This window comes from Aegilops tauschii, chromosome 2, assembly GCF_002575655.3.
Source record: "Aegilops tauschii subsp. strangulata cultivar AL8/78 chromosome 2, Aet v6.0, whole genome shotgun sequence".
Taxonomy (NCBI): Eukaryota; Viridiplantae; Streptophyta; class Magnoliopsida; order Poales; family Poaceae; genus Aegilops; species Aegilops tauschii.
Window position 1 is genome coordinate 599,786,108 of NC_053036.3, and position 19,518 is coordinate 599,805,625.

General features: G+C 46.0%; 2 protein-coding genes across 2 annotated transcripts; both read right to left on the minus strand.

The window, feature by feature from the left end:
* Positions 1-10,923: 10,923 nt before the first annotated feature.
* On the minus strand, positions 10,924-13,167 carry LOC109754625 (subtilisin-like protease 4). Its single transcript, XM_020313544.1, has one exon. The coding sequence runs from the start codon at positions 13,165-13,167 to the stop codon at positions 10,924-10,926; it is 2,244 nt and encodes a 747-aa protein (XP_020169133.1).
* A 3,763-nt stretch (positions 13,168-16,930) lies between these two features.
* LOC109754627 (subtilisin-like protease 4) lies at positions 16,931-19,242 on the minus strand. Its single transcript, XM_020313545.2, has one exon. The coding sequence runs from the start codon at positions 19,240-19,242 to the stop codon at positions 17,005-17,007; it is 2,238 nt and encodes a 745-aa protein (XP_020169134.1). The 3' UTR covers positions 16,931-17,004.
* Between the last annotated feature and the right edge of the window lie 276 nt (positions 19,243-19,518).

Sequence of the window (19,518 nt, forward strand, 5' to 3'; positions counted from 1 at the left end):
ATGTATGTGGTCCGATGAATATTGAGGCTCGTAGCAGGTATCATTATTTTCTGACCTTCACAGATGATTTGAGCAGATATGGGTATATCTACTTAAAGAAACAGAAGTCTGAAACATTTGAAAAGTTCATATAATTTCAGAGTGAAGTGGAAAATCATCGTAACAAGAAAATAAAGTTTCTACGATCTGATCGTGGAGAAGAGTATTTGAGTTACGAGTTTGGCCTTCAGTTAAAACAATGTGAAATAGTTTCACTACTCACGCCACCTGGAACACCACAGTGTAATGGTGTGTCCGAACATCGTAACCGTACTTTATTAGATATGGTGCGATATATGATGTCTCTTACCGATCTACCACTATCGATTTGGGGTTATGCATTAGAGACAGCTGCATTCACGTTAAATAGGGTACCATCTAAATCCGTTGAGACAACATCTTATGAACTGTGGTTTGGCAAGAAACCAAAGTTGTCGTTTCTTAAAGTTTGGGGTTGCGATGCTTATGTGAGAAAGTTTCATCCTGATAAGCTCAAACCCAAATCGAAGAAATGCGTCTTCATAGGATACCCAAAGGAGACAGTTGGGTACACCTTCTATCACAGATCCGAAGGCAAGACATTCGTTGCTAAGAATGGATCCTTTCTAGAGAAGGAGTTTCTCTCGAAAGAAGTGAGTGGGAGGAAAGTAGAACTTGATGAGGTAATTGTACCTGCTCCCTTATTGGAAAGTAGTTCATCGCAGAAACCAGTTTCTGTGACGCCTATACCAATTAGTGAGGAAGTTAATGATGATGATCATGAAACTTTAGATCAAGTTATTACTGAACCTCGTAGGTCAACCAGAGTAAGATCCGCACCAGAGTGGTACGGTAATCCTGTTCTGGAGGTTATGTTACTAGACCATGACGAACCTACGAACTATGAAGAAGCAATGGTGAGCCCAAATTCCGCAAAATGGCTTGAGGCCATGAAATCCGAGATGGGATCCATGTATGAGAACAAAGTATGGACTTTGGTTGACTTGCCCGATGATCGGCAAGCCATTGAAAATAAGTGGATCTTCAAGAAGAAGACTGACGCTGACGGTAATGTTACTGTCTATAAAGCTCGACTTGTTGCGAAAGGTTTTCGACAAGTTCAAGGGATTGACTACGATGAGACCTTCTCACCCGTAGCGATGCTTAAGTCTGTCCGAATCATGTTAGCAATTGCCGCATTTTATGAAATCTGGCAAATGGATAAACAAAACTGTGTTCCTTAATGGATTTATTAAAGAAGAGTTGTATATGATGCAACCAGAAGGTTTTGTCAATCCTAAAGGTGCTAACAAAATATGCAAGCTCCAGCGATCCATCTATGGACTGGTGCAAGCATCTCGGAGTTGGAATATACGCTTTGATAAGTTGATCAACGGATATAGTTTTATACAGACATGCGGTGAAGCCTGTATTTACAAGAAAGTGAGTGGGAGCACTACAGCATTTCTGATAAGTATATGTGAATGACATATTGTTGATCGGAAATAATGTAGAATTATTCTGCAAAGCATAATGGAGTGTTTGAAAGGAGTTTTTCAAAGAAAGACCTCCGTGAAGCTGCTTACATATTGAGCAAGATGCTTGATAAGTTTTTTCAACGAGTACATACCTTAACAAGATTTTGAAGTGGTTCAAAATGGAACAGTCAAAGAAAGAGTTTCTTGCCTGTGTTACATGGTGTGAAATTGAGTAAGACTCAAAGCCCGACCACGGCAGAAGATAGAAAAAGAATGAAAGTCATTCCCTATGCCTCGGCCATAGGTTCTATAAAGTATGCCATGCTGTGTACCAGATCTATTGTATACCCTACACTGATTTTGGCAAGGGAGTACAATAGTGATCTAGGAGTAGATCACTGGACAACAGTCAAAATTATCCTTAGTGGAATAAGGATATGTTTCTCGATTATGGAAGTGACAAAAGGTTCGTCGTAAAGGGTTACGTCGATGCAAGTTTTGACACTAATCTAGATGACTCTAAGTCTCGGTCTAGATACATATTGAAAGTGGGAGCAATTAGCTAGAGTAGCTCCGTGCAGAGCGTTGTAGACGTAGAAATTTGCAAAATACTTACGGATCTGAATGTGACAGACCCGTTGACTAAAATTATCTCACAAGCAAAACATGATCACACCTTAGTACTCTTTGGGTGTTAATCATATAGCGATGTGAACTAGATTACTGACTCTAGTAAACCCTTTGGGTGTTGGTCACATGACGATGTGAACTATGGGTGTTAATCACATGGTGATGTGAACTATTGGTGTTAAATCACATGGCGATGTGAACTAGATTATTGACTCTAGTGCAAGTGGGAGACTGAAGGAAATATGCCCTAGAGGCAATAATAAAGTTATTATTTATTTCCTTATATCATGATAAATGTTTATTATTCATGCTAGAATTGTATTAACCGGAAACTTGATACATGTGTGAATACATAGACAAACAGAGTGTCACTATTAAGCCTCTACTTGACTAGCTCCTTGATCAAAGATGGTTATGTTTCCTAGCCATAGACATGAGTTGTCATTTGATTAACGGGATCATATCATTAGGAGAATGATGTGATTGACTTGACCCATTCCGTTAGCTTAGCACTCGATCGTTTAGTATATTGCTATTGCTTTCTTCATGACTTATACATGTTCCTATGACTATGAGATTATGCAACTCCCGTTTACCGGAGGAACACTTTGTGTGCTACCAAACGTCACAACATAACTGGGTGATTATAAAGGTGCTCTACAGGTGTCTCCGAAGGTACTTGTTGGGTTGGCGTATTTCGAGATTAGGATTTGTCACTCCGATTGTCGGAGAGGTATCTCTGGGCCCACTCGGTAATGCACATCACTATAAGCCTTGCAAGCATTGCAACTAATGAGCTAGTTGCGGGATGATGTATTACGGAACGAGTAAAGAGACTTGCCGGTAACGAGATTGAACTAGGTATTGAGATACCGACGATCGAATCTCGGGCAAGTAACATACCGATGACAAAGGGAACAACGTATGTTGTTATGCGGTTTGACCGATAAAGATCTTCGTAGAATATGTGGGAGCCAATATGGGCATCCAGGTCCCGCTATTGGTTATTGACCGGAGACGTGTCTCGGTCATGTCTACATAGTTCTCGAACCCGTAGGGTCCGCACGCTTAACGTTACGATGACAGTTTTATTATGAGTTTATGAGTTTTGATGTACCGAAGGAGTTCGGAGTCCCGGATGAGATCGGGGACATGACGAGGAGTCTCGAAATGGTTGAGACGTAAAGATCGATATATTGGACGACTATATTCGGACATCGGAAAGGTTCCGAGTGATTCGGCTATTTTTCAGAGTACCGGAGAGTTACGGGAATTCGTATTGGGCCTTAATGGGCCATACGGGAAAGGAGAGAAAGGCCCCAAAGGGTGGCCGCACCCCTCCCCATGGACTAGTCCGAATTGGACTAGGGAGGGGGGGCGCCCCCTTCCTTCCTTCTCCTTCTCCCTTCCCTTCTCCTACTCCAACAAGGAAAGGAGGAGTCCTACTCCCGGTGGGAGTAGGACTCCCCCCTTGGCGCGCCCTCCTCCTAGGTCGGCCACCTCCCCCCTTGCTCCTTTATATACGGGGGCAGGGGGCACCCCATAGACACAACAATTGATTCTTTGGATCTCTTAGCCGTGTGCGGTGCCCCCTCCACCATAGTCCACCTCGATAATATCGTAGCGGTGCTTAGGCGAAGCCCTGCGTCGGTAGAACATCATCATCGTCACCACGCCGTCGTGCTGACGAAACCCTCCCTCAACACTCGGCTGGATCGGAGTTCGAGGGACGTCATCGAGCTGAACGTGTGCTGAACTCGGAGGTGCCGTACGTTCGGTACTTGATCGGTCGGATCGTGAAGACGTACGGCTACATCAACCGCGTTGTGTTAATGCTTCCGCTTTCGGTCTACGAGGGTACGTGGACAACACTCTCCCCTCTCGTTGCTATGCATCACCATGATCTTGCGTGTGCGTAGGAATTTTTTTGAAATTACTACGTTCCCCAACACCTAGCGCTTCTCCCGCCCCTGGATGTCTTCTGGTCCAAAAAATCCACAAAAAGTTTCGCTGCGTTTGGACTCCGTTTGGTATTGATTTCCTGCGATGTAAAAAACATGCAGAAAACAGCAACTAGCACTTGGCACTATGTCAATAGGTTAGTACAAAAAATGATATAAAATTATTATAAAACATTGAAGAATGATAATATAACAGCATGGAACAATCAAAAATTATAGATACGTTGGAGACGTATCAGCCACCCGGGTTAATAAAACTAAGATAATTAACTCAGGAAGAATTTTTTTTGGAATCTACATTGTGGGATTTTGACCTAACCGTTCAAGGTTGAGAGGCTTTCCCAAACGAGGCATATAAGGCATACCCAGTAAAGCTTACAAGTAAACTAGATATGGAGATGGAGACTAAAGTTGCTTTTTCCATTTTTATAGAATGTCAATATTACAATGGATATATGAAAAGACCGTGTATTTACAACAAAAGTAAGCACCTCTCCTAACTAATTAGTTAGTATCGAGAGACTAGTCTATAACTCTATATTCATTAAAGTTGAAGGAGACAAACAAAAGGTACTCTTGTCGATAGAAGACATTCTATAAATGTCCCATACAAAAGAGGCCAGTATCAAAACTTGATCCATTAACTGCAGCCCTACTTCATCCATGCCAACTTTCACCAGCAAGCACTTATATAAGGGGCCGTTCAGAGAGGAACTTGAATTTCCACAGAGAGGAAAAAGTGAAATAGATTTAGCACCACCATCGGGTGGGGAACAACTACTTTTTTCGTTCCTCGGTCGTTCCAACTAGTTTCCTTAATCTTCATTACTGGAATGCAAAACCTCCCATTTCGCTTTCTAGTAGTGGTCTTGATGTTCATCATTTTAGGAAATGATGCGAAACTGTGTAGTGATATTGATTCGGAAGAATCTCAAAAGACACTTGAAATAGCCGAAGGTAACTTGAGTAAAGTTAGGGTACGAAAAAATTGGTTGAAGCGAAGCTTTAGTCCGAGATGAGCTAGGATACGAATCGAGGTCGAAGATGTGAGATGTTAGTGAATAGAGAGAAAGACTCTTATGAGTCTTTTGTTCCTGAAAATATTCTATCTATCTACTAGACGCCATAGAGAATTGAGAATTTTAAGTGGGTGCAACTTTGCTGGTGATTACCTATACCCCCGCAATTTCAATCGATGAATATGAGTGTGTTCCTTCTAAGGACATGAGCACCCTGATGAAGGTAGTGTTAGTCCAAACAGTCTATGTGGTGGCAGATCTGGGCGTGCGAGAGCAGGGGACATGCCCTCCCCTCAGGTTTATTTTTGTCTAAAAACGCCCCTACATATTTAGTTCAAAATGTTGTAAAATACTATATATTTTTGTCCCTTCAACATCTTACTTTTTTCTCGTTAGCCACCTTTGTATAGGAGGCTCAAGTGAGCCCGGCTGAGTTAGGTAGCCTACAACATTTTCGTGTCTTCGATGAGCCTGGCTGAGTTAGGCCTGTAGATGGTTTGGTAGCCTGCATCCTCCCCACACATGCAGAGAAAACACACACACACATGATCGTTTGGTTACAAGCATTTTCTCCTCATATGCAACATACTACTGTTTGGTTACATATGCATAGATGATTAATCTCAGCTCTTATCCACATGATGAACTTACCTCACGTGGAAATGGGGTGGTTAAGGAAGAAGAGAAGTGCCAAATGGAGGTAGAAGAAGGTGTGGCACCCTCAGATGTTCATCCAATGGTCACGAAATTGACTTGGTGTGAAAAATAGTTTTTTAGTCAACTGACACCCAAATGTGACATGTTTGTATAGTCAGTAGGGAGACGTAGATCTACCAGTCTACAACCATCGAAACAGAAAACATACAATAGGAAAATCGTCTGAAACGGTGAGATTAAGCTAATAGTCAAAGGAAATTTCAAATGGCCGACTGTGTGCGAAGATTTTGTAAACATTCAAGGGTTTTCATAACATGCACACATGAACACATTTGTGTGGTATAATAGGATATCTAGATTTACTCGTCTATCATCTTGAAATGGAAAACGTGCAACATGGAAGTCATGTGAAACAGTAAGATGAAGCTAGTGGTCAAAGGAAAATTCCAACCGGTCGACCGGGTGCAAAGATTTTGACAAAGCTGAAGACCTCCAAACTCACAAAATTCAGGATATACAGTTTGGGAAATTAGGAACCAGTCGACTGAATGGAACCACAATATCAATGTGCATCTTTTTCGTGTAGAACTTATTTTAAATTGAAGTAACATTGTGTAGATTAGAAGGGATCGTGTGAAGGTTATTAGGGAGGTGAGTGGAAAAGAACACGTGCAAACCGACTTACAAGCTTGCACACGATAGCCACCACGTGATCTCAAGCTGCATCGCTCGGGCCAGGCTAAGGAAACTAGCCAATTTGAGTGTTCCCCCAGAGCCAGACCAGAGGTGCTTTGACTAGCGTGGCGTGCAGGCCTAATAGTGCTTGAACACAACCAAACAACCCTAAATCGAAGAAAGTTGCATCTGACGCGCCTCATTGGAGTTCCCAGGGATATATGTTGCATGTACCAATTCCTACCAGGAATCGCCTAAGGGCGACATCTAGTGGGCCAGCTGAAAGGATCAATATGGTCGACAAGAGGGGGGGTTGAATGGGCGACTAGCAATTTTTATCTTATTTTCAATTTTAGGCTAACAACAAGAATGTAGCTTGCCTAGATATGCAATTAAGTGGACAACCTATATGACAAGCTCAACAAGTTAACCCCAAGCTAGAAAGTAACCACAACAATATGATTTTGCATGAAGTAAGTGAAGGAAGAATAAACCGCAAGTAAAGGCAATGAGGTTGTTTCCGAAGGTCCCTCCTTTGGGGGAGCTACATCTCTGTTGGAGGGGTGTAGAGGCACAATGCACCCCAAGTGCCACAATGGTTCACCATATTCTCCTCATGCACTCCCACAATGCAGGTGCCATGAATCCACTAGGAGTGCCATTGGAGGCGGCAACTGGACCTTCACAACCAAGGTTGGGGCTATCTCAATTGAAGGCTCCCAACACCACCACGAAGCTTCACCACAATGTAATGTGGCTCTGGGTGACCTCTTCCATCTAGGGTTCCCAAACATCTAAGAGTAACAAGATCCACAATAGGAAGTATAGGGGAACCAAATTTCCTTTGGTGAAAGTGTAGATCTAGGTCTCCTCACTCAATCCCTAGCAAATCAACAAGTTTGGTTGGATAGAGAAGAAAATCAGGCAAGATTGAGCTTAGTTCAACAATGGAGGAGAGAGGGAGGCAAGAGGTAAGTGGGAGGAGGAAAAACCTCCTAGTTTTATAGTCCCACCAAATTTAGTCGTTACGTGCATAAAATGCACTGCACGGTAGTTCCACTCCTGAGAGTGGTACTACCATTGTCCCATAGAAAACTGCCTGATGGCCTGGGCGGTAGTACTAGCCAGAACTGTCAGAGTGCTCACACGCTTGTGCAGCATCGAACCCGAAGGGAATCGAGCTCGGGCGATAGTAGGTCCGCACTATGGCCGGTAGTGCCGCTCCCAACTTGGGAGTGGTAGTACCGCCTAAGTGACAGGTACTTCTGGCTCGGGAATGCTGGCCAGAGTATGGCTCCCACAGGGAAGCGGTACTACCACCCACCACAACGGTACTACCGGGGAACTTTTCCAGCACTTGGTAGAATTTGGTTTCTCTCCTTGGAAATTGGTGGGAAGGTATCTTGGGTGCAATGTAGGTTTTGTGTACGTGATTTGGGTCTACTAATTCCTTCCGGCGCAAACCCCTCTTACTAGCATGTATTTCCTATGACCAAAGAAATTAAAGCGTCAAAAATATCGTCTTTGATCTTTTCCTTTCAGAGGCGTACCTAACCGTCTTGTGCCATTAGAATATGCATGTGTATCTCAAGCACACGGTTAGTCCATAAGTTGCATTGTCATCAACACCAAAACGCTTAAGAAGGGAAATGCACTTTCATCAGTCCATTAGCGCGGTTTGTTCGCAGTGCGTTGTACGTTCGCTCTCCTCTGTTTTCTCAGGTTTCTTTTCCTTTTCATTTTCTTTTGCTTTTCCCTTCGGTTTTATTTATGTTTTTTTGGTCTGTCATTTTCTTTCTTCATTTTGCTTTGATTTTCTTTGTTTCTCCATTGGGTTTTTTCTTTCTTTCTTAGTTATAATTTAGTTATCTTCTGTTTCTTTTTTGGTTTTCTTCATTTTTTATTTTCTTTTTGTTTCTTTGTTGGTTTTGCCCTTTTTTAACATGTCTATTTTTTCCTCGGTACATAATGCACATTTTTATAGCACACGTGAACCATTTTACTGATACACGTTGGACATTTTTCAAATACAGGATGTACAATTAAAAAATACATGTTTTGAACACTTTTTCAAATACACAGTAACATTGTCCAAACTAGGTGATTTCCCCACACCTTGCAGCAGGAGTTCTAAGATTAATTTTGAATGGATTATGTAGTTCTAAGATTAATTTTGAATGAATTATGTAGGAAGACAATGTTTTGAATCAAGTGCTACTCTGTTTAAATGTAGAAATGTTTCATACTTGCATTATGTGTGAACAAAAGCTATGCTTGTACGGTTGACCATATCAGTTGCAACAATAAACTGATGCACCTCAATAGCCTTTAGAAAACTAAACAAATTAAATAATATCCAATGTAATACATATGTCTATTAACAATGAAATAGGCATGTTGATGTCGTTTTCACATGGCTGAAAAATATTGTTAGTGAATACTTACATGGCACACTGGATGAGGTGGAAGACTTGCATGTTGAGAAAATTAGAGGTACTCGTAATAAAAAAGAGTAGACATGATGATGGTGAGGTGGAAGGCCTTCATGTGGGATCAACTATTTAAGTATATAGTATACGCGCTGTTGTACCACAGTAAAATATTTTTCTAAACTGTGCTTACTTTTTTTGCATTGTATAAAAAATTTTGAAAAAGATTCACAGACTTTTTTGGACACATGATTATTTATTTAATATGCCATGTACATTTTTTTAAATTCAAAAAACACACACGGTACTGGATTTGATCTTCACAATATTGGGAAGAAACTCCCTTTCTTAATGACAAGTTCTTCCCTCAACATTCATCTTCTCTACTTTCCCTTTTGGCTTTTCTCTTCTTCTTTTTCAATGTCTTGATAATACATCACACTTGGTGGTGGTTCTTGGATTGGAAGCTTAACTTCACACTTTGCTGGTGTAAAGACCAATTTAATCATAGGTCATAACTCTAATTGGTAGTTGGTTTTGGCAGAAGTTTAAGCTACCAAAATGCTTCAAACCTGCCATCTCATCGCATCCCACATGAGAAGGATATCCTAGCAATTACATGCCATTTTTTATTTTATTTCTTGAAACAGAGGAAAAATATTTTCCTCGTCGATATTAAGCAGAAGATAATTGCCTAGTTAATTGACAGAAAACCGAGCGAAAACGGTTACAACATGACCACATGCGGAGAACTCCCAAAGCATGAACCTCCGCGACTACCCGAGAAGGCGAACAAACTCCTCCAACCCGCTACAACCACAACCCTCGACCCATGGATTACCACAGGGCAAAGAACCCCATGCATCGAAAACACGTCGACAAAGGCATCCAATATGACAACCCGAAAAGAAGAGAACCATCCATCAAGCTGCTGCAAGTGCCTTGTGGCGTCATTTTTCTTTCTTTAGCTCCCAAATGGTTTCTCCTTCTGGACGTCAAAACGATGGCTAGTGTACACCCTCTTGCTCTTGTCCCTGATTGCCTTCTCCTCCAAGAGGCAACCAATTGTATTGCCAGATACAAGGCTAGCAACCTCTAATCTAACCATCAATTCCCAAAACTTTTTAGCAAAGAGAGCCTCAGAAACAAGAGCCAAGGCACCAGATGACACAACCTTGTCAACCACATGATCCACCTAGCCAATGTGCTCAGGCGACTGGAAGACAGCAGCACCCAAACCTCCACGCTCCACGAAGACGAGAATCTGGCTCATCTCTGATGGTGGTGGTGAACCACAGTCGAGGTCACAAGTGAGTCCACATGCACCATTTTTGACACAAAAGGCAAATTCATGTATAATTTCTACAACAACAGATCAACCGAAAAATGTCAACATTAAATATTTGAAATTTGGTCAACGGGTCAGGAGGCTGGCCACTTTTTTGGCAATTTTTCATTTTTTTATTCTTAAATGGCATCTGTACTTTTATTTTCTTTTCTATATTTTGCAACTGTACTTTTTTTCTGCTGTGATACACCACCCATCAAAGTTCAGAATGTTTCAAGTGGTTAGTCAAGGCGAATGGAGCCTAACTCAGATGGTTAAGTTTGTTGTGGTGGAACAAACCCACCAGGATCTAAGACCTAGACTTGGCACTACTGCTCGCATTTTCCTAAAATTATTCTAGGCTTTTCGATAATGTTCTTTCAGTGGGAGGAGACGTTCCGTCGACTATGAGACGTCTATGATGACTTCGTTGATCTTAAGATGTTGTGTCCGCTCAGTATTTCAAAAATGCTATAAAAGTAGGTGTGCGCTTCCGTGTTTATAAAAGTGAGTGTATTCTCGAGTATGTGAGCATCTGTACTGTATTAAAATAAATATTTGGTAAGTCTTGACCGCAAAGATTTACACTCTTCTCTTTTTTTCAGAGAAGATTTACACTCTTCTCTGATACTTCAATTCAAACGTGAATGCCTGCATTTTTATTCCAGCTCCTACATGTCGACGGTAAGGCGACGAGTGACGTTGCAGAAGATGTTATCCAGTAGATCTCTAATGTGCGGCAAAGGCGGCAGAGATGGGGATCCTCACTGTGTGCTTGACAGACACCCACCGGATCGCACCCTGCACCGCCGTGGCGCTGCTGTTCTTCGCCTCCACGTCTATATCGAATTTCTGGACTTGGTTCGCCTCGGTGAACAAAAGCTTGTCCGGAAAAACAGTGACGGTCACAGGGCTGTCTGCCGGCATGTCGACCTCGGGGTAGTACACCGCCGGCACCTCTCCGACGTTCGTCACCGTGCGCCCCACCGACATTGGAGGACCTGTGCTCCACGTTGGCGGGAACGACACCGAGACCGACGGGTAGTTCAGCTGGTAGTCTGGGATCGCCATGTCGGCCGAGCAATTCACAGCGCGGCGCGCGATCACTGAGACCTCTTCGCTCTTGTACATGCCGCAGAGGTAGCCGATGTAGTTGTCTGGGGAAATGTCAAATATCAGGCCGGGGTGCACGGCCTTCTCCGGATTGACATGGCCGGCTCCGACGGCGAAGAGGTCGGCAGCCTTGTGCTGCTCCTCGAGTATCGGCATGTCGGAGCGGTCGGTGACGTCGGCGGTCGTCATTATTGCGGACTTGATCGCCGCCGGCGACCAGCTGGGGTGCTTGCTCCTGATCAGCGCGGCGACACCAGCAAGGTGCGGCGTCGACATGAACGTGCCGGAGAGAATGTTGAAGGTCGGCCTGAGGTCAATTGACGGCGGGCCGACTTGGAACGGCCACGCCGCGATTACGTTCACGCCGGGGCCCGTGATGTCGGGCTTCAGAATGCCGGGGCTGTGGACGTTGGGGCCACGGGAGGAGAAGTAGGTGATGACCGGCGCCGGCGACGTCCCGAGGAGCGTGCCTCTGAAGGAGATAGTTGCCGTCGGGTTCGTCGTGGAATTGATGTAGTTCTTGATCTCCGCTCCAGCAGCATAGCTGACTTGCGAGGCCGGCAGGACGTGCGCGTCCGGGAACGTGATGTAGCCCTCCAAAAACAGGTTGCCCACAATCATGCCTACGCCTCCGGCTCTCAGCACCTCGGCTCCCATGTCCACCGGCGAGTAGCGGCCGGTGTCGCACAGCACTATCTTGTCCTTGACGTCAAAGCCGTCCAGCGAGCCGTTGCCGCAGAACTGGGCCAAATGCGCCGAGCTCGCACCGGCGTAGACCAACGAGGCCTCCACGGAGTTGTCGGGCTGGTAGAGCGACTCGCCGTCGAAGGAGAGGTTGTCTCCAAGGATAACCTTAGCGCTGATCAAACGGTCCATGGTGCTCGCGGCGACGGTGAGCATCCATGGCGCCTCATTCAATATCGAGGAGTTTCTCGGGCCGCCGTTGCCAGCCGCCATGCTGACGAAAATCCCCTTCTCCGCTGCGGCGAACGTGCCGATGGCGACGCTGTCGTTGTAGAAAGGCCGCGGCGGAAAGCCGAGCGAAATGGATATAACGTCGCAGCCGTCGGAAATGGCGGCGTCGATGGCAGCGAGCACATCTATGCCGGCGCAGTTGCCGTTCTCATCGCAAACCTTGTACACGGCGAGGTGCGCGCGGGGCGCGATGCCGGACGCGGTGCCGTTTGCCTGCCCGAACACCTGAGCCCCCGGTACGGCTGATCCTGCGGCGGTGCTGGACGTGTGCGTGCCGTGCCCATGCCCGTCGATCGGAGGCACGGGGGCGGCGCCAGGAGAGCTGCCATTGCCGCTGCTGATGAAGGTCCGAGCACCGATCAGCTTGTGTCCGTTGCACGCAGAGCCGTTGAAGTCGCACCTCCCCTTCCACTTGGCTGGCGGCGGCATCATGCCGATGCCGCTGAAGGAGGGGTGGTCGGGGAAGACACCGGTGTCGAGCACCCCGATGATGACGCCTTCGCCGGACCCAACGGATAAGTTCCTCGTGCCCAGCGCCGTGTCCAGCCCGAGGAACTGCGGCGTGTGCGTCGTCTGCACATGGTAGATCACGTCCGGCACCGCGGCGACGAACCCGGGCATGGCGGAGACGGCTTCGAGCTCCCGCCGCGTCAGCCGCGCCGCGAAGCCGGTCGCGACGTGGTGGTAGGAGTGGAGCAGACGGCCATGCTCGGGGAGGAAGGACTGGTGCCACGCCTTCCGGTCGTCGTCGGTCGTGCCGAACTGGCGGTCCTCCTGGGGCTGCACGTGGATGACGTACGTCCCCAGGTCGTCCCCGGCGGTGACAATGGCGAGCAGGAGGAAAGTGAGAAGGGAGAAAAGCAAGGAGACCTTGAAGCTTCCCATGGCTGATCACTTGCGCTGGTAGTACGTGTGCGTGCGTGCATGGCTTTTTATCAACGCTAGCTGGCCCCGTTTCTTGTTCTGGCTGTAGGCATCGGTTTGGACGAGAGACAAGTGGCTGGGACGATACATGTCTTCGAGGGTGGACGAGAAATGGTTGCATTGCTTGGGAGTTGACGTTCCGCGGCATGCAAAGACAAACTGTGGTGAAGAGCGTCAGCAAGAGTGTCATGTGTTGGACAGGGATCTTTTTTTAAGACAACCATGTGAAGCATTATTAAACCGTCACAATGTTTAGAGAGACAAACAAAAGATTACTAGGGTGGTCTAACCGAACATGACGGCCAACCCCTAAATGTAACACGTGCTTCGCTAGATTGTGAGCTTCAAAATTCGAGCTCCTAAACTCATGAACGAAATTACAAGAATTCAAAACTATAGAGTACTCTATGATTTCATGTATGATGGCACCATATGCAGCTCCACCTCCTAGTTTGGTGCCGTCAATGATCACCTCGCAATCCGATGCAACATGTACATCTTGTAAATTGAGATCCTCCGCCAGTGCCATAGACTCCCTTACCACCAAAACTTCCAAAGTTGTAGGTTCTAAAATACCTTTAAACACCGTGGCCGAAGCACATAGAAAAATGCCGTCCCGGTCTCTGCTAACTGCCGCCGTAGGACCCAAGCCTCGTCCAACAGCTGCATCAACATTCATTTTCTTTAAAACAATGCAACATACGTCTCAGTTGCAACATACGTCTCACCTGCGCACCCATCTCATCACTTCACAAATGGACAAAAGGAAACACAGCTCAACCAGAAAGAAAAATCCGATGTGGACACTAAAATCAGATTAGAAAATGAAAATGCCCATAAAAGCAGCGAACACAGCGAAAGTACCTTTCTGCTCCCGAATGAGCTCGGTGAACAGTAAAATAAAAAATCCATTTTTTTTAGAGAAACATTGAAAAAAGTTCTAAGTACTTGCAAAAATTCGTCATGGAATCACATTTCTGCAAGGCGTGGCAAAAAAAAAACAAATTCAGTGCTCCAAAATGCTTTTGAAAGTAGCATTTTCAGAGTACCGATTTTGTTTTTTATTTTGCCACGCCATCTAGGAATGTGATTTCAAGACAAAATTTTGCAAGTACTTAAAACTTTTGGCAATGTTTCACCCAAATAAAATGGAATTTTTTGAATTTTTTAGATTTTGTTTCGATTTTACTGTTCACCCGAGCTCAACGAGCTCATTTGAGCTCGGGTGCAGAAACTCTGCGTCCCGAACACATGCCCGTACCAAGAACACAAGAAAAAAGCATGAAAAAGGCCATCCCCATCTCGGCTGCACAACTCGCGTGCATTGTTTTCAGCCATCCTGAGCGAATCTCCAGACACTTTGATCCAATGGTTGGAAAACTGAATGGGACCAAAATAATTCCAAGCTTAATGAGTTTTAGCAAAACCGTTTAAACATTAACGGCTACTCCCCCCGATTCAAAACACGAGAGCGGATTCGTCTGTTAGTTTGTGTCTCAATGGTTCATTTGAGAATCCAATCAAATCAACCACTACTCAACACCTGCAAACCAACTAATTTGAAAGAATACCGAGCTTAAGGAACATGGCCAGTAAGCTAACCATATTTTGCTAGATTGTGCACATTAGATATGCGCCCAATATGAATGTAGAAGGAAACAATTTCAGGTGTTTGATTCAGGAGTGCGTTCTACATGAAAAAGGGGACGGAAATCCAAACTCATATAGTGGTAGGGATGAGGAATCTTTGGCTTGAAAGAATTTTTGGGGACATAGATCAATTTAAACATTAACGGCTACTTCTTCCTATTCAAAATAAGTTTCGTGGTAAATCATGGCATTTATATTGGGTCAGAGGGAGTACAACTAAATTCCAGCTCCTACGTGTTGACAATAGGATTACCCCCGGATTGTTATATAAATTGCCTGATTTTTTAAATTTAGGCTAGTTGATTCATGAGAGAAGGAAGCAAGCGACGAGACGCAGGATTGAGGCCACCAATAGTGGCGCCGGGGCAAACGCTCATTTTTTTTTTTTTTGAGTTTTGGTTTAACAGTCGTGAACATTCAAATTTAAATTATATCCCTTAAGTGCCTAAAAATGTACTTAATGACTTGAATATAGCAAACGAATCCTGAAAAGGCCAAAACAATTCATGGAACATGTGATGATGTATGTTGAGTGTAAAAAATCTCAAGCTCAAATGATGAAGCAATCCGCACTTCACCTTCAAATCCGACTTGTTCCTTCTCAAACCATTATTCTTCTCGGAGATTGTTCAGTTTTCAAGTAGTGTACTTCATACATATTCATAAATCTTCTTAATTTTTTACCACAACCTATAGGGATCATATAACAACACCATGCCAACTTTCATGTTTTTCAGACTTCGTTTGTATTTTTCGGAGTTAAAAAACAAGTCACCTCCATGTTCAAATTCCTTTTCTTTTCTTGGACAAAGTCTAAAGATAGACTCAATAACACAAATAGGATTTTTTTTAAACCTAATTATGTCAACTTTTCAATATACTTGTAATTCAAATTTGAATTATATCTACTAAATGCCTAAAATGCACTTGATGACTTAAATATAGTGAACGAATCGCCAAATGTGCCAAATTTTGACATTAAACATATGATGGTGTATATTGAGTGGAAAAAGTTTCAGGGTCAAAAGATGAAACAATTGACCCTTCACTTTTAAACCCAACTCGTTCCTTCTCAAAATCACGATTCTTCGTGGGAGACGGTTCGTTTTCAAAACATATCTCACAAACTTCTCAAAACCTTCTAACTTTTTTAAGAACCTATAGGGTTCATATAGTGGCACCATGACAAGTTTCATGTTTTTGTTACTTCGTTTGCGTTTTTGGAATAAAATACAATAAGCTCCATGGTCGAGGTCGAGTTTGGCACCCTCATGCTTGGAATTTTCTTTTCTTATATAAGGCCTAAACATAATCTCAAGAACACAAATAGGATTTTTAATCCATTTTTTGCCAACTTTTCCATGCACTTGCACTTCAAATTTAAATTATATCCTTAAAAGTCTACAAATGCACTTAACTGCTTTTATCCAAAACATCCCTTATTTTTTCCACATGGAACATATATTACGTACATTGTGTTACTAATGATTTTTTTGGCATTCTTTGGGAACGTTTTGCTATTTGTTTAAGACATGAATTGCATTTCTAGCCATTTATCAAATAATATTCTATTTTGAACAACATGTACATAAAATGATCTATAAATTCAAGGAAAATCGATATTTTAAGTACTTATATATATTAGTAGCTTCCTTCGTAAAATAAAGTTAAAAATGTGCTCACATGCACTTTATTGCTTTTAAATTATTTGCCGAGTGTCTTATAAAAATAACACTCGGTAAATACCCTGCTTTGGTGTTAAGCACAGAGAATTCATCGATCTTGAATTTAATTTTTCTTCTTGGCTGATATTTCTTTGTTTTGCTGTCTTTTCAGTTTTGTCAGGTTGGTGTTTATATGGCTTATACTACGACCTTTATGATATAAATGATACTCGTATTACCATGTAAAAAAAGTGCCTATTTCAAGTCTTGACCTGAAAGAATTTTTGGGGACATAGATCAATTTAAACATTAACGGCTACTTCCTCCGATTCAAAGTAAGTGTCGTGGTTTTGGTTCGTATTTGAACCAAAATCACGGCATTTATTTTGGATCAGAGGAAGTACATTTTAATGCCAGCTCCCATGAGTCGACGCCAAGCAGCGACTAACATTGCAGAAGACGATGTTATCCAGTAGACTGGGCTCTATTCTGCGGCAAAGGTGACCGAGATGGGGATCCTCACGGTGTGCTTCTCTGACACCCACCGTAGGGCGCCCTGCACCGCCGTGGCGCTGCTGTTCGTCGCCCACACGAATATTTGTAACTTCTGCACTTGGTCCGCCTCGGTGAACAATAGGGAGCTCGGGAAAACGCCGACGCTCACAGGGCTGTCTGCCGGCATGTCGACCTGATGGTGATACGTGGCCGGCACCTCTCCGACGTTCTTCACAGTGCGGTCTACCTCAATAACAAACGTCGGGCTCCATGTCTGTGGGAACCTCAGCGAGATCGATGGGTAGTTTAGCTGGTACTCTCGGATCACCTTGACGGCCGAGCAGTCCACCGCCCGGTGCGCGATCACCGAGACTTGCTGGTTCGTATACATGCCGCACAAGTAGCCGATGTAGTCTTCGGCGGCAGCATCGAAGACCAGGCCGGGGTCCACGGCCTTCTCCGGATTGACATGGCCGGCCCCGACAGCGAAGAGGTCGGCGGCCTTGTGCTGCTCGTCGAGTATCGGCGTGCCGGAGCGGTCGTTGACGTCGGCGGTGGTCATGATGGCGGACTTGATCGCGGCCGGCGACCAGTCGGGGTGCTTGCTCTTGATCAGCGCGGCGACACCAGCAAGGTGCGGCGTCGACATGGACGTGCCGGAGAGAATGTTGAAGGTCGGCCTGAGGTCAATCGACGGCGGGCCGACATGGAACGGCCACGCCGCGATCACGTTCACGCCGGGGCCCGTGATGTCAGGCTTAAGAATGCCGGGGCTGTGGACGCTGGGGCCACGGGAGGAGAAGTAGGTGATGACCGGGGCCGGCGACGTGCCGAGGACCGTGCCTATGAAGGAGATATTGGCCATCGCGTTCGGCGTGGACTTGATGTAGTTCTTGATCTCCACTCCAGCAGCATAGCTGACTCGCGAGGCCGGCAGGACGTGCGCGACCGGGGACGTGATGTAGCCCTGGGAAAACTCGTTGGCCAGAATCATGCCTGCGCCTCCGGCTCTCAGCACCTCGGCTCCCTTCTCCACCGGCAGGACGTTGCCGCTGTCGCACAGCACTATCTTGTTCTTGACGTCAAAGCCGTCCAGCGAGCCGTTGCCGCAGAACTGGGCGGAGGGCGTTGAGTTCCCACCGGGGTAGAACAACGGGGCAGCCACCGAGTTACCGGGCTGGTAGAGCGACTCGCCGTCGAAGGAGAGGTTTTCTCCAAGGATAACCTTGGCGATGATCAAACGGTCCATGGTGCTCGCCGCGACGGTGAGCATCCATGGCGCCTCATTTAATATCGTGGAGTTTCTCGGGCCGACGTTGCCAGCCGCCATGCTGACGAAGATCCCCTTCTCTGCTGCGGCGAACGTGCCGACGGCGACGCTATCATTGTAGAAAGGCCGCTGCGGAAAGCCGAGAGACATGGATATAACGTCGCAGCCGTCGGACACGGCGGCGTCGATGCCGGCGAGCACATCTACACCGGCGCAGGCGCCGCTCGCGTCGCAAACCTTGTACATGGCGACGTGCGCGCGGGGCGCGATGCCGGACGCAGTGCCGTTGCCCTGCCCGAGCACCTGAGCACCCGGCACGGCCGATCCTGCGGCGGTGCTGGACGTGTGCGTGCCGTGCCCATGCCCGTCGATCGGCGACACGGGGGCGGCAGCACTGCCGTTGATGCTGCTGATGAAGGTCCGAGCACCGATCAGCTTGTGCCCGTTGCACGCAGAGCCGTTGAAGTCGCACCTCCCCTTCCACTTGGCCGGCGGCGGCATCATGCCGAAGCCGCTGAAGGAGGGGTGATCGGGGAAGATACCGGTGTCGAGCACTCCGATGATGACGCCATCGCCGGAGCCAACGGACAAGTTCCTTGCGCCCAGCGCCGTGTCCAGTCCCAGGAACTGCGGCGTGTGCGTCGTCTGCACGTGGTAGATCACGTCCTGCACCGCGGCGATGAACCCGGGCATGGCGGAGATGGCTTCGAGCTCCCGCCGCGTCAGCCGCGCCGCGAAGCCGCTTGCTACGTGGTGGTAGGAGTGGAGCAGCCGGCCATGCTCGGGTAGGAAGGACTGATGCCACGCCTTCCGGTAGTCGTCCGTCGTGCCGAACAGGCGGTTCTCCTGGGGCTTCACGTGGATGACGTACGTGCCGAGCTCGTCCCCGGCGGTGATAATAGCGAGGAGGAGGAAGGTAAGAATGGAGAAAAGTAAGGAGAGCTTGAAGATTCCCATGGCTAATTACTTGCTCTGGTACGTCCACTACGTGTGCGGACATGGTATATATCGCTGGTTCCCATTCTTGTTCTAGCTGGAGGTATTGTTGCGGTCGAGAGTTTGAGACAAGAGACCGACAAAGGAGCTTCGGAGCTGCGACAAAACATATCTGCGAGGACGGCAGATAAATGGTGACGGATGATTCATGATTGGTTCTATTGCTTGGGAATTGACGTTCCGCGGCATGCAAAGACAAACTGGCTAGGAGTATCATGCAGGTCGCTTTTCGTGGAC